The sequence below is a fragment of the Papio anubis genome, chromosome 2 (assembly GCF_008728515.1).
Source record: "Papio anubis isolate 15944 chromosome 2, Panubis1.0, whole genome shotgun sequence".
Classification (NCBI taxonomy): Eukaryota; Metazoa; Chordata; class Mammalia; order Primates; family Cercopithecidae; genus Papio; species Papio anubis.
This window is the reverse complement of record NC_044977.1, coordinates 107289626-107301876: the sequence shown is the minus strand read 5'-3', so window position 1 is coordinate 107301876 and position 12251 is coordinate 107289626. Positions and strand designations below refer to the sequence as shown.

The 12251-nt window shown below is 43.5% G+C and overlaps 1 protein-coding gene across 4 annotated transcripts in view; it reads right to left on the bottom strand.

The window, feature by feature from the left end:
- The window catches only part of KLHL6 (kelch like family member 6), a 67923-nt gene extending 56765 nt beyond the window's left edge, over positions 1–11158 (bottom strand). The window contains exons 1-2 of one of the 4 annotated variants that reach the window (XM_021934623.2): positions 10783–10898; positions 9072–9160 (exon numbers count right to left, since the gene is read on the bottom strand). Coding sequence is in view for 2 of the 4 variants with exons in the window: in XM_021934621.2 (XP_021790313.1) it covers positions 10732–11075 (344 nt within the window). In the remaining 2 variants the exon portion in view is untranslated. Of the gene's footprint in view, positions 1–9071; positions 9161–10731 lie in introns of all 4 variants that reach the window. The other 3 variants (XM_021934622.2, XM_021934621.2, XM_003894765.5) reach the window with 3 other exon arrangements.
- Between the last annotated feature and the right edge of the window lie 1093 nt (positions 11159–12251).

Here is a 12251-nt window from a genome sequence, read left to right as displayed (position 1 = left end):
AACAGTATCCTGCCTGTGCATGTATGTATGAGCACAAGGAGGCTCCAATTTTTACATTTCCTCCTCATTTTCAGCTTATGTAGCCTACACTAGCAAAAGAGTCTTGGGGAGCTTAGGGGTCATAGGAAATGACCTGTTAGCCACATTTCTGTTCTCTATGACAAGGCCTGTTTTCAGTTTAGACATCATGGGGAAACCACTTCCCATTAAAGTGAGCTCCCCCGAGGATGAAATGGACACCATGCTATCTACTTGACATTATGAAGATTGAATGAAATAAAAAGAATCCAGTAAAGTGCCTGAAAAAATGTTGGCCATCCATATTCCAAACTGAGAAAAAATGCTTAATACAAAGATTACCACATCACTTATAAAAACAAAATACTGGAAGCAATAAATGTCCACAGTGAGAGAAAGATTTTCATATTATGCCTCTGTTGAAACTGGTAGCAATATGATAAATAGTCATTATGAAAAGTATGGAGCACCGTAGGAAAAATATTATAATGAAAAGAGGGGGCAAAGCAAGATGCAAAATTGCATGTAAACTCTGGAAAGATATGCATGTGAGAAAAAGTAGACAAATAACACCAAAACAAAAACTGTTAACGTTATCAGAAAGCCTCATAATCCCTTACCCAAAAATCTGGAAGCCAGATGTGCTTTGCCGTGCAGAATTCTTTGGATATTAGCATATCTTAAATATTATATAGCACCTCCAGCACTCTTTAATCTAATGCATTAGTACTTCAGCAGTGAGTACACGAATGTCGCCCTAAGTGGAATAAATGAAGACTGAGGTCGGGAGCGGTGGCTCACGCCTGTAATCCCAACACTTTGGGAGGCTGAGGCGGGCAGATCACTTGAGGTTAGGAGTTCGAAACCAGCCTGGCCAATATGGTGAAACCCCGTCTCTACTAAAAATACAAAAATTAGCCGGGCATGGTGGTGGGCACCTGTAATCCCAGCTACTCAGGAGGCTGAGGCAGGAGAATCGCTTGAACCCGGGAGGTGGAGGTTGCAGTGAGTCGAGATCGTACCACTGAACTCCAGCCTGCGCAACAGAGCAAGACTCCATCTCAAAAAAAAAAAAAAAAAAAAAAAATGGCTCTGTAAGTAACTTCACCTCAGTTCAGGACAGGTGCCCCGACCTGACAAGTGCCATTCAAATTGGATTTAGCCATGAAATAAGTTATGAAAAATTTTACATTCATCAGCACTTTGGGAATTTTGGAACTGCAGATAAGGGATTATAGATATATAATACTGAAATATTCACTATCATATTGGTTCTGATCCACAATGTTGGAAAATATTAAAAGTGGAACATATAGGGCCTGACCCTGGTGTTAAAATCATCGGCTTCACTTGAGTTCTCAAGTGTACCCACTGTGGCAACAGCAATCCTCAACGCATTTGCTATTAGCCAGATTTTTAATACAGACCTACATGGCCTTAACTCATTTTTGTTTTTCTTGGCACTTATTCTCTTTTTTAAAAATTTTTTTAAATTTTACTTTAAATTCCAGGATACATGTGCAGAATGTACAGGTTTGTTATATAGGTATGCATGTGTCATGGTGGTTTGCTGCACCCATCAACCCATCATCTAGGTTTTAAGCCCTGAATGCATATTTGTCCTAATGCTCTCCTTCCCCTCGCTCTGCACCCACCGACAGGCCCTGGTGTGTGATGTTCCCCTCCCTGTGTCCATGTGTTCTCATTGTTCAACTCCCACTTATGAGTGAGAACCTACGGTGTTTGTTTTTCTGTCCCTGTGTTAGTTTGCTGAGAATGATGGTTTCCAGCTTCATCCATATCCCTGCAAAGGACATGATCTCATTCCTTTTTATGGCTGCATAGTATTCCACGGTGTATATGTGCTTGGCACTTATTCTATCACCTGGACTCGCTGACTCTTTTCTAACATCTTACCCCATTACGGAGAAAAAGCTCAGGATTACGATATCTACGTGTGGCTTAAGAGTAGTCTCTTGCTCCACTTTTCTGCCATGAAGTAATTGGCTAATATGTAATAATGATTAACAAGTGCATAGATTGTGCTCACAATACCCTTCCCATTCCTGGCCTCATGCCTGATTTTTGTAGCTGGTGGGCAAAGTCCTCTCAACGTAGCCTCAAGGAACCAGACCTAGAGATGGGCTTACAAGACAGGAGCGAGAGTCCGGACAAAGATTCAAGGCAGCAGCATCAACAAAGGAGCTTGCTGTTGACTCAGCCTCAGCTTGGAAGCTTTTCTATGCATGTAGGAAGGGCCAGTCATGAGACAGGGCAGAGGAAAGCCTGATAACCCCTCCCCTCATCACTATGATTCCCCTCCCTCTGCCAACTCTGGGAATCACAGCATGGCTGCCCTCACAGGTCACTGTCACTTATAGAGTGTGCCATAATTTGCAGTGAGTTGGGCTTCCCAGATGGTGAGAACCAGTGGTTTAGATGGAGATCCGTTGGGAGACGGGGTTCTTGTGCACTATGCAATGACTTTGGTTTAGAGACATGCCCAAAAGCATTACACAAATGGCATTTTCTTAGTAGACTTCTAAAAAACATGAGTAGTCTTTTTTTTTTTTTGCTCTGTCACCAGGCTGGAGTGCAGTGGCAAGATCTTGGCTCACTGCAACCTCCACCTCCCACATTCAAGTGATTCTCCTGCCTTAGCCTCCCCAGTAGCTGAGACTACAGGTGCGTGCCACCATGCCCAGCTAATTTTTGTATTTTTTAGTAGAGATGACGTTTCACTATGTTGGCCAGGATGGTCTCGATCTCTTGACCTCATGATCTGCCCGCCTCAGTCTCCCAAAGTGTTGGGATTACAAGTGTGAGCCACCGCACCTGGCTGAGTAGTCTTATAAAATTTAAAAATACGTTATAAATGTTAAATCAATGCTTCCCCAAATGTTTCTGCTGTGAAAATATTTGAATACCTTGATACTGGCTGTTTGACACTCAAACATATGTTATAGATGACTTTTTAAGCTTTATTATCCCTTTTACTTTACTCAGTGTCAGCTATACATTTTTTCCTAACTTCCTCATTCCACTCAAGACTTTAAATAAGCCCCCAAAGGGAAATACATTGTCTGAGTTACTAATGTAGCCCCTGTTTACAGCCACCAGGTTACATTTCTAGGTTGACATATTCCCACTCCATGGTCATCTGACACTACAAATACGTTGTTGAAACTGGTTTTTCTATGTGTGTGGTTGGGGTTTGAATCCGTTTGTGGCAGAGACAATAGGATAACGAGTGGCCAAACAGGTTTTCTCCCTCATATAAAAAAATGACACAAGCCATTGGTTTCATTGTCTCTCTAACAAAAATCTGAATTGTTACTGGGTAATAACAGCAATTTCTACAAACTTCCTCTGCATTTTCCTTGTTCTTTAGGGGAGTAGGTCTTTGCAAAAATCAGGGGTGATCACACACAAGAGAACAAGAAAGTAAGACCCAAGGAAATACTGAAAGGCACCAAGGCAAAGAGCTTAACACACTAGCGTTTGTGAATTTCTAATAGTAAAGTGAGCTCAATGTCCCATGACTACATTGCAAAGCCTTCACCCCACCCCATCCCACCCCAGCAACCATTTGGCTCTTTAGTGCTTGACTTTTTTTTTTTTTTTTTTTGAGACAGAGTCTCACTTTACTCTGTTGCCCAGGCTGGAGTGCAGGGGCGTGATCTCAGCTCCCTGCAACCTCCGCCTCCCGTATTCAATAGATTCTCCTGCCTCAGCCTCCCGAGTAGCTGGGACTACAGGTGCATGCCACCACGCCTGGCTAATTTTTTGTATTTTTAGTAGAGATGGGGTTTCACCATGTTAGTGCTTGACTCTTAAATATGAATAGATATCTAAAGACTACCAGATATTTAAGTATAGCCTCTAAAACAAAAGACAGAGGCCAGGTGTGGTGGCTCATGCCTGTAATCCTAGCACTTTGGGAGGCCGGGTCAGGAGGATGGTTTGAGCCCAGGAGTTTGAGACAATCTGGGCAACATAGGGAGCCCTTGTCTCTAGGAAATAAATAAATAAATAAATAAAATAGAATAAAAGAGACTAAACAAAGAGAAAAATACAGGGAAACAAACAGTAAAGAAACAAACAAACACAGAAGAGTGGTTTTTAAAAAAAATATAAACCTCAAAGAGATTAGGTGAAAATATGACCACATGAAACAAGAACAGGATGTTATAAAAAGGAAGCTTCATAAATAAAACAAGAAAAAAGTCTTGAAAGTTAAAAACTGAGATTCTCAACAGGTTGGAAGATAAAATTGAGAAAATCTTCCAGAAAGTAAAACAGAAAGGTAAGAGGATGGACAACAGGAGAGAGAAGATGAGAAAGCTAGAGACTGTTCTAGAAGTCCACATCTACTGAGTAAGTGATCCAGAAATAGAGAACAAGGAAAATAGCGACCATGTAATTACCGGGGAGTAATATGAGGAAATATTTAGGATTAAAGGATGTGACTCTCCAGATTAAAAAGGTTCATCAAATGCATAGCAAAATGGTTGGAGTAAAACACACACACACACACACACACACACACACACACACACCTCCAAGGCACATCATTGTGAAATATCAAAATGTTATTTAAAATCAAAGAAAGGCCAGGCGTGGCGGGTGGCTCACAGCTGTAATCCCAGCAATTTGGGAGGCCATGGTAGGTGGATCACCTGAAGTCAGGAGTTCGAGACCAGCCTGGCCAACATGGTGAAACCCCATCTCTACTTAAAAAAATACAAAAACTGGCCGGCCGCGGTGGCTCACGCCTGTACTCCCAGCACATTGGGAGGCCGAGGCGGGCAGATCATGAGGTCAGGAGATCGAGACCATCCTGGCTAGCAGAATGAAACCCTGTCTCTATTAAAAATACAAAAAAATTAGCCGGGCGTGGTGGCGGGCGCCTGTAGTCCCAGCTACTCGGCAGGCTGAGGCAGGAGAATGGCGTGAACCTGGGAGGTGGAGCTTGCAATGAGCCGAGATCGCACCACCGCACTTCAGCCTGGGCGATTGAATGAGACTCCGTCTCAAAAAAAATTTTTTTTTAAAAATTAGCCGGGCATCGTGGTACACGCCTGTGGTCCCAGCTACTTAGGGGCTGAGGTGGAAGAATTGCTTGAACTCAGGGAGGCTGCAGTGAGCCGTGATCAAGCCACTGCACTCCAGCCTGGGCAACAGACCGTGACCCTGTCTCAAAACAAAACAAAAATATACGCAAGGCCTTAAAAATAACTTCCTATGGGTGGGCGCGGTGGCTCACGCCTGTAATCCCAGCACTTTGGGAGGCCAAGACGGGTGGATCACGAGGTCAGGAGATCGAGACTCTCCTCACTGACAGGCTGAAACCCCGTCTCTACTAAAAATACAAAAAAAAAAAAAAAAATTAGTCGGGCGTGGTGGCGGGCACCTGTAGTCCCAACTACTCGACAGGCTGAGGCAGGAGAATGGCGTGAACCCAGAAGGCGGAGCTTGCAGTGAGCCGAGATGGTGCCACTGCACTCCAGCCTGGGCGACAGAGCAAGACTCCGTCTCAGAGAAGGAAGGAAGGAAGGGAGGAAGGGAGGGAGGGAGGAAGGGAGGGAGGGAGGAAGGGAAGGAGGGAGGGAGGAAGGAAGGAAGGAAGGAAGGAAGGAAGGAAGGCAGGCAGGCAGGCTTTCCATGCACTCTTTCTTAGGAAGTTATTTTAGAATGTGCTCATCAGGGTAAGAGGGTAAGAGGAAGATAGGGGTTGAAGAGAGAAGGCTCCATTCAGCATAGCAGACAGTCCCAGGGAATGATGGAGAAGCAGCTGAATCCTAGCCAGCCTGCAAATCCAGGGAACATACATAAGATGATACAAGGCAGGAAGATTCTGAGGAAATGGAACTGGTAGATTCTTTGATGCACTGGATCACATGAAAGGTTTTTGTAAGGCTGTGAGCAAAAGACACGCCAAAAACAAAGCAAATGAAAAAATGAGTGAATTAATAACTTCAGGAAAGACAAAAAGGTTTACAAGAAAGGAAATGCTATCATTGAGCAATTTGGCTCAACAGAGAACAAGATTTTCATGAACATAATAATGTAAACTCTTGTTGTGATAACATTATGTTGAAAGATTACAGGGAAGGAAAGCATATGGTAAGAGGGTTAGGTAGAGATACTAAATCCTTATTTGAAATCAGTAAATGATGTCTAACAGAAAAATCAAGAAAGAGCAGCATAAGTGTATTTTGCAGAAATATAGAGCTAGTGCCAGAAGAAACAAATAGAAATTGAAAATGGTATCCTTTGGCGCATGAGACAGGGTGGAGGAGGAAAGAGGAATTTTTGTTTTTCATTATAAGCCTTTAAATACTATTTAATGCTTTGTTTACTATTTGCATATCTTTAATAAAAAATAAGATTTAATTATTTAAAAAATACATGAAAAACAGAAAGGCAGTGAAGAGACAATTCACTAAAAAAAGAACTGCAGATGCCCCCTAAATTTATGAAGAGATGTTTGATCTTATTAAAAATAAGAAAAATGTAAATTAAAGCTAAATTGAGATATTCTTTCTCATTTATCAGATTGGTAAAAATTCAACAGTTGGATGACACCCTCTTTTGGTGATGCCGTGGGGGAATGCAACATGATTCAACCCCGATCAAGGAGAAGTTGCAATAACCGCTAAGACTGCAGATACATTTGACTCAGCAAACCCCCTTTAAGAAATGTGTATGAAACAGCCAACAGACACATGAAAAAATGCTCATCATCACTGGCCATCAGAGAAATGCAAATCAAAACCACAATGAGATACCATCTCACACCAGTTAGAATGGCGATCATTAAAAAGTCAGGAAACAACAGGTGCTGGAGAGGATGTGGAGAAATAGGAACACTTTTACACTGTTGGTGGGATTGTAAACTAGTTCAACCATTATGGAAAACAGTATGGCGATTCCTCAAAGATCTAGAACTAGATGTACCATATGACCCAGCCATCCCATTACTGGGGATATACCCAAAGGATTATAAATTATGCTGCTATAAAGACACATGCACACGTATGTTTATTGCAGCACTATTCACAATAGCAAAGACTTGGAATCAACCCAAATGTCCATCAGTGACAGAGTGGATTAAGAAAATGTGGCACATATACACCATGGAATACTATGCAGCCATAAAAAAGGATGAGTTTGTGTCCTTTGTAGGGACATGGATGCAGCTGGAAACCATCATTCTTAGCAAACTATCACAAGAACAGAAAACCAAACACCGCATGTTCTCACTCATAGGTGGGAACTGAACAACGAGATCACTTGGACTCGGGAAGGGGAACCTCACACACCGGGGCCTATCATGGGGAGGGGGGAGGGGGGAGGGATTGCATTGGGAGTTATACCTGATGTAAATGACGAGTTGATGGGTGCTGACGAGTTGATGGGTGCAGCATACCAACATGGCACAAGTATACATATGTAACAAACCTGCACGTTATGCACATGTACCCTAGAACTTAAAGTATAATAATAATAATAATAAATTTAAAAAAAAAAAGAAATGTGTATGAAAAAAAACCCATGTTTCAAGTTATTCCTTACAACTTTGTTTGTGATAGCAAAATGTGAATTAGAAATGGTCCAAATGTCTGTCCATAGGGTACTGTTTAATAAACTATTGTCGATCCCTTAGTGAAAAGTATTTATTTTCTCAATGAGTAAAGGAAAAAAAATGACATAATTTTACAACCAGCTTCCAGGCCCTCGGAAGCACAGAGCGCTGTGTTGAAAGCCTCCCAGACTGGCTGGGCGCAGTGGCTCACGCCTGTAATCCCAGCACTTTGGGAGGCCGAGGTGGGCAGATCACAAGGTCAGGAGATTGAGTCCATCCTGGCTAACATGGTGAAACCCCGTTTCTACTAAAAATACAAAAAACTAGCCGGGTGTGGCAGCAGGTGCCTGTAGTCCCAGCTACTTGGGAGGCTGAGGCAGGAGAATGGCGTGAACCCGAGAGGTGGAGTTTGCAGTGAGCAGAGATTGTGCCACTGCACTCCAGCCGGAGCAACAGAGCAAGACTCCGTCTCAAGAAAAAAAAGACTCCAAGACAGAGAGACTCTCTGACCTCCCTAAACCTGAGCGTAAAAAGAACCCCTTTCGAAACCTTAGACGTAAAGCGAGAGAGGCAGTGAGACCATGTCAGATTTAACATCAGCCCTAGGTCTAAATCCCAGTTTGGCTACTTTTTATTCGCCGTGACACTCTAGACTTTGGTTCCTCATCGGTAGGCTGGGGATAGGACTCCCTGCCTTGTCAGGTCGCTGTGAGGGTGGAGTGGATGAGAGTGTGTGATACGGAAGCTACAAGGCCTGGCCCACAGTAAGCGCTCCACAAACAGGAGTTGATATGAATAGTAGCACCGGAAAAAAGAATCCTGTCTCCAGGACAGTATTCATTGTAGAAGGAAAGTCATGTTGGAAATCCCAAGAGAAGAAGGAAAAGTCACTGCTCTGAAGAGAAGAATTGAAGGAATTTCCTCTCATGACTAGGCAGTTTTGGGAGAGGCTCTGTATACACAGTCAGATGCCTACGCCCTCATGTTCTCCAGCTTCTCATTGCCATCGCCTCCTCTGATGACCGGCAGAGACCTTCCCTAAGCATCCTAGATCAGCAGGACTGGAAGGACCCGAGCCCAAATTCCCATTTAGGATGAGAAACCCAAAGACCAGAGAAGACCAGTGATCAACTCAAGGGCACACAGCCAGCGGGCTTGGTCCACAGCCAGGCGCACCCACTAACAAAACTGCTTCCAGGTACGCATTTTATGATAGCAAGGGATACAAAAGGATAAACCTAAATGTGCATCCCCAGGGCATTGAGCTAACTTGACTTTACTCACTCCTGAGAGGGGCTGCAGTCAACGTGAAAGCAGGTGATCAAGGTTGGTGGAGAAAACAATGTGTTTATATCAACCCATTTTGATGTCTGTGTTACACTTACATTTTACACACTTCCCGTGGAATGAAGCCCCAAACCTAGTGGCAGCTTGCACTGCAGTAACAAGGATTTTTAGAACATACCCAATCCCTGCTCCAGCACTGACCAGATATGTAATGCTGAGTTTTCATTTCCTCATCTGTGAAAGGAGATATCAGCCACCTTCATCATGCTGTTACAAAAATAAAATCAGATAACTGTGTCTGTCTGGCGCACAACAGCCACTACTTCTCTCAAACCCAGATATCCCCTTGTCTTATCGACACAGGAGACCTAATGAGTCCCACAGCAACCTGCTGATCCTGCTCTATTAATTACAAAGAAAGGTTTTCCCCCAAGCACCTCGAGAGAGAAAGAAAGACAGAAAGACAGAAAGACAGAAAGACAGAAAGAAAGAAAGAAAGAAAGAAAGAAAGAAAGAAAGAAAGAAAAGGAAAGAAAGACCTTCCATAATGCTTTCACAGGTTAATCGTTTTCAATTTCCTCAGCCAGAATCAAAAGTTAAGAAGAGTCTCATTAAGAAGAATTCTAAGGGTATTTCTTTTCAAGTTCCCAAATACCTTCTTCATTATCCACATTGCCCTTGCAAGCTGGTTCCCCCATGTCCATGCTGATATGGAGAACACCGAGTCCAGATGTATTCACTGGGTTCCCGGCACTATACAGTTCCTACCCCAGGGACGTGCTCATGGGAAACACTCAATGAGTCATCCTTATCTGAACCAAGCAGAATCAGGAAAAGAATTCCAAGAAAGATATATTGAGCATCTATTTACTATATGCTAGACACTGTATAAGACCCTTTTCACGCTCTTGTTTAATTATGACAACTCTGAAAGGTGATCATCATTGTCCTCACCTTACAGATGACAAAACAGACATTCAGAGCACTTTGTGATTTGCCTAAAGTTTCACTGTCGAGAAGGAGCCAGGTCTCCTGACTTCAGGTCTTCCCACTATGAGACCACCAGTTTATTGTAACTAGAGGCCTCTCCCCTCTAAAGCATCTTTGTAACTGCTTTCCCTTTCCCCACACTGCTTACACACACAGAAGCCCCTAATTTGTAACAAGTCATTTGATAACTCCAAAAGAGGGGCCACATCCTTTTTCTCTATGTCTGTTGATTAACAAAGACAACATTATATTTCCAACACATTAGTCAGACCAAGGGGGAAAAAAATCCCATGACTAGAGTAAATTTCCATCCTTTGGAACAAGGACATATACACAGAAGGTTTACTATAGAACGTAAACATTGCTTTTAAATGATGCCAATCTGTCTTTTAATGTGGCCTAAATCCTAAAATGTAAAGTGTGATAAACCAGGCACAGCATCTCACACCTGTAATCCCAGCACTTTGGGAGACTGAGGCAGGTGGATCACCTGAGGTCGGGAGTTCAAGACCAACCTGAACAACATGGAGAAATCCCATCTCTACTAAAAATACAAAATTAGCTGGGTGTGGTGGCGCATGCCTGTAACCCCGGGTACTCAGGAGGCTGAGGCAGGAGAATCGCTTGAACCCGGGAGGCGGAGGTTGCCGTGAGCCGAGATTGCGCCATTGCACTCTACCCTGGGCAACAAGAGCGAAACTCCGTCTCAAAAATAAATAAATAAATAAATAAATAAAGCGTGATAGTGTCCTTTCTTCTATTTTAAGTAGACACACAAGCCTTAATATATATGAAAACTGTAAACATCAAGGCCAACTCTTTAAGATTGGACTCTCACACTAACACACCTCTTCCTTGCAACTTGCACCCAATTTGAGTCTGGTCCTAGGCATGCTGACCTGAAATAGTTGCTGGCCGCGGCAAGTACCACGCGGTGGCAGGAGAATTCCTGAATGTCCACACACAAGATGACATCTGTCAGAGCGTTTTCCATTCGCAGGGTCTCCAGGCCATTCTGAAGAATTAAGGAGAGTCCCGCGTCGTCAAATTTGACCTTTTCCCCATTTAGGATCTCCACCAAGTCTCCTCTTTTCTGGGAGGGCTCATCTGTAGAAGGTGCCAGAGGCCCTTCCAAACTCTTCTCAACCACGTCACCCATGGTCCAGGCGCCCCTTTGTCCTGCCATCAACATCGAGACTGAAGGAGCGCCCAAGTGTCAGGCAGGCCCCATTGCAGAAGCTGAGCGGATTTCCTGTGCAGGGCCCTCCACTTATCACCAGCTGTCACACACACATAACAGGAAGTCTCGCACTTTCTCATCCTGTTACTACAAATGCCAGCAACTTCTATTCTTCTTCTTTCTGTGAATAATCACAGGGTTAGAAATTACTTAGAATAGGTGTGTGGGAGGGGGCTCTGGAAGAGGAGTGGCCTCTTAGAGTCCACTGTGAGTGCTGTGTGTTTATTTTGGTGCATCTCCCACTTCATATCCGTGAGCAGGAAGCCTCCGGTGGTGGCTATTACATTTGTACTCCTAATGCTATCAATAACCCGAGTCGTCAATGAGGGGATGGACAGGAGACATTCTATAATCCTCCCACTTCACCTTTGTACTTCTAGTGGCTCAATAACCCAAGTCGTCAATGAGGGGATGGACAGGAGACAGTCTATAGTCCTCCCACTTCCTCCTCCCAGGCGTCTGAGATCCCACAACGATCCAACAACCATCCTTTGTAAACCTTGGAAACCCCACTTATCCCTGACATTCTCATTTCTGGAGATACTGCAGATAGTCTATCTTCATCCTCCTCCCTACCCAGGGGAAAACAACGTCATGGCAAACATTCATGTCTTCCCCTCACCGAAAAACGTCTATTGTTTCAGATGTGCTTTGGGGGCACAGAAGAAATGGTTTCCAAAACTCGGTCACTAGCATCTTCTCAGAGGATGAGTCAGGGTAGGTCTACACCGAATTGCCACAGCACGTCTCAAATTAGCCCGGTGTCTACAGACCATGCATCTAACGTTGGATCCTGAAGTATTTTCATTACCTTTGCAGGTCTTAGTTAAGTAGTAATAACTGTCATTATTAAAATCCCATGATTTTAATAGGAAGTTATAGGAGTGTATTAGTTAGCGTTCTCTCACACCCAACAGTAATGCTTTACCAGGTTGCTAGGTATTTCTTAGCCCAGTAAACTTGACATCTAAAATTAACCATCACAATTACAGTCATACCCAGCATAATGATATTTCAGCTGATGATGGACTCCGGAGAGACAGAACCAAAAGGATACCTAGAGAGGCATAGCGGAGGGAAATTATTAGGGGAATTGGCTCACATGATTATGGAGACTGAGAAGTCGCA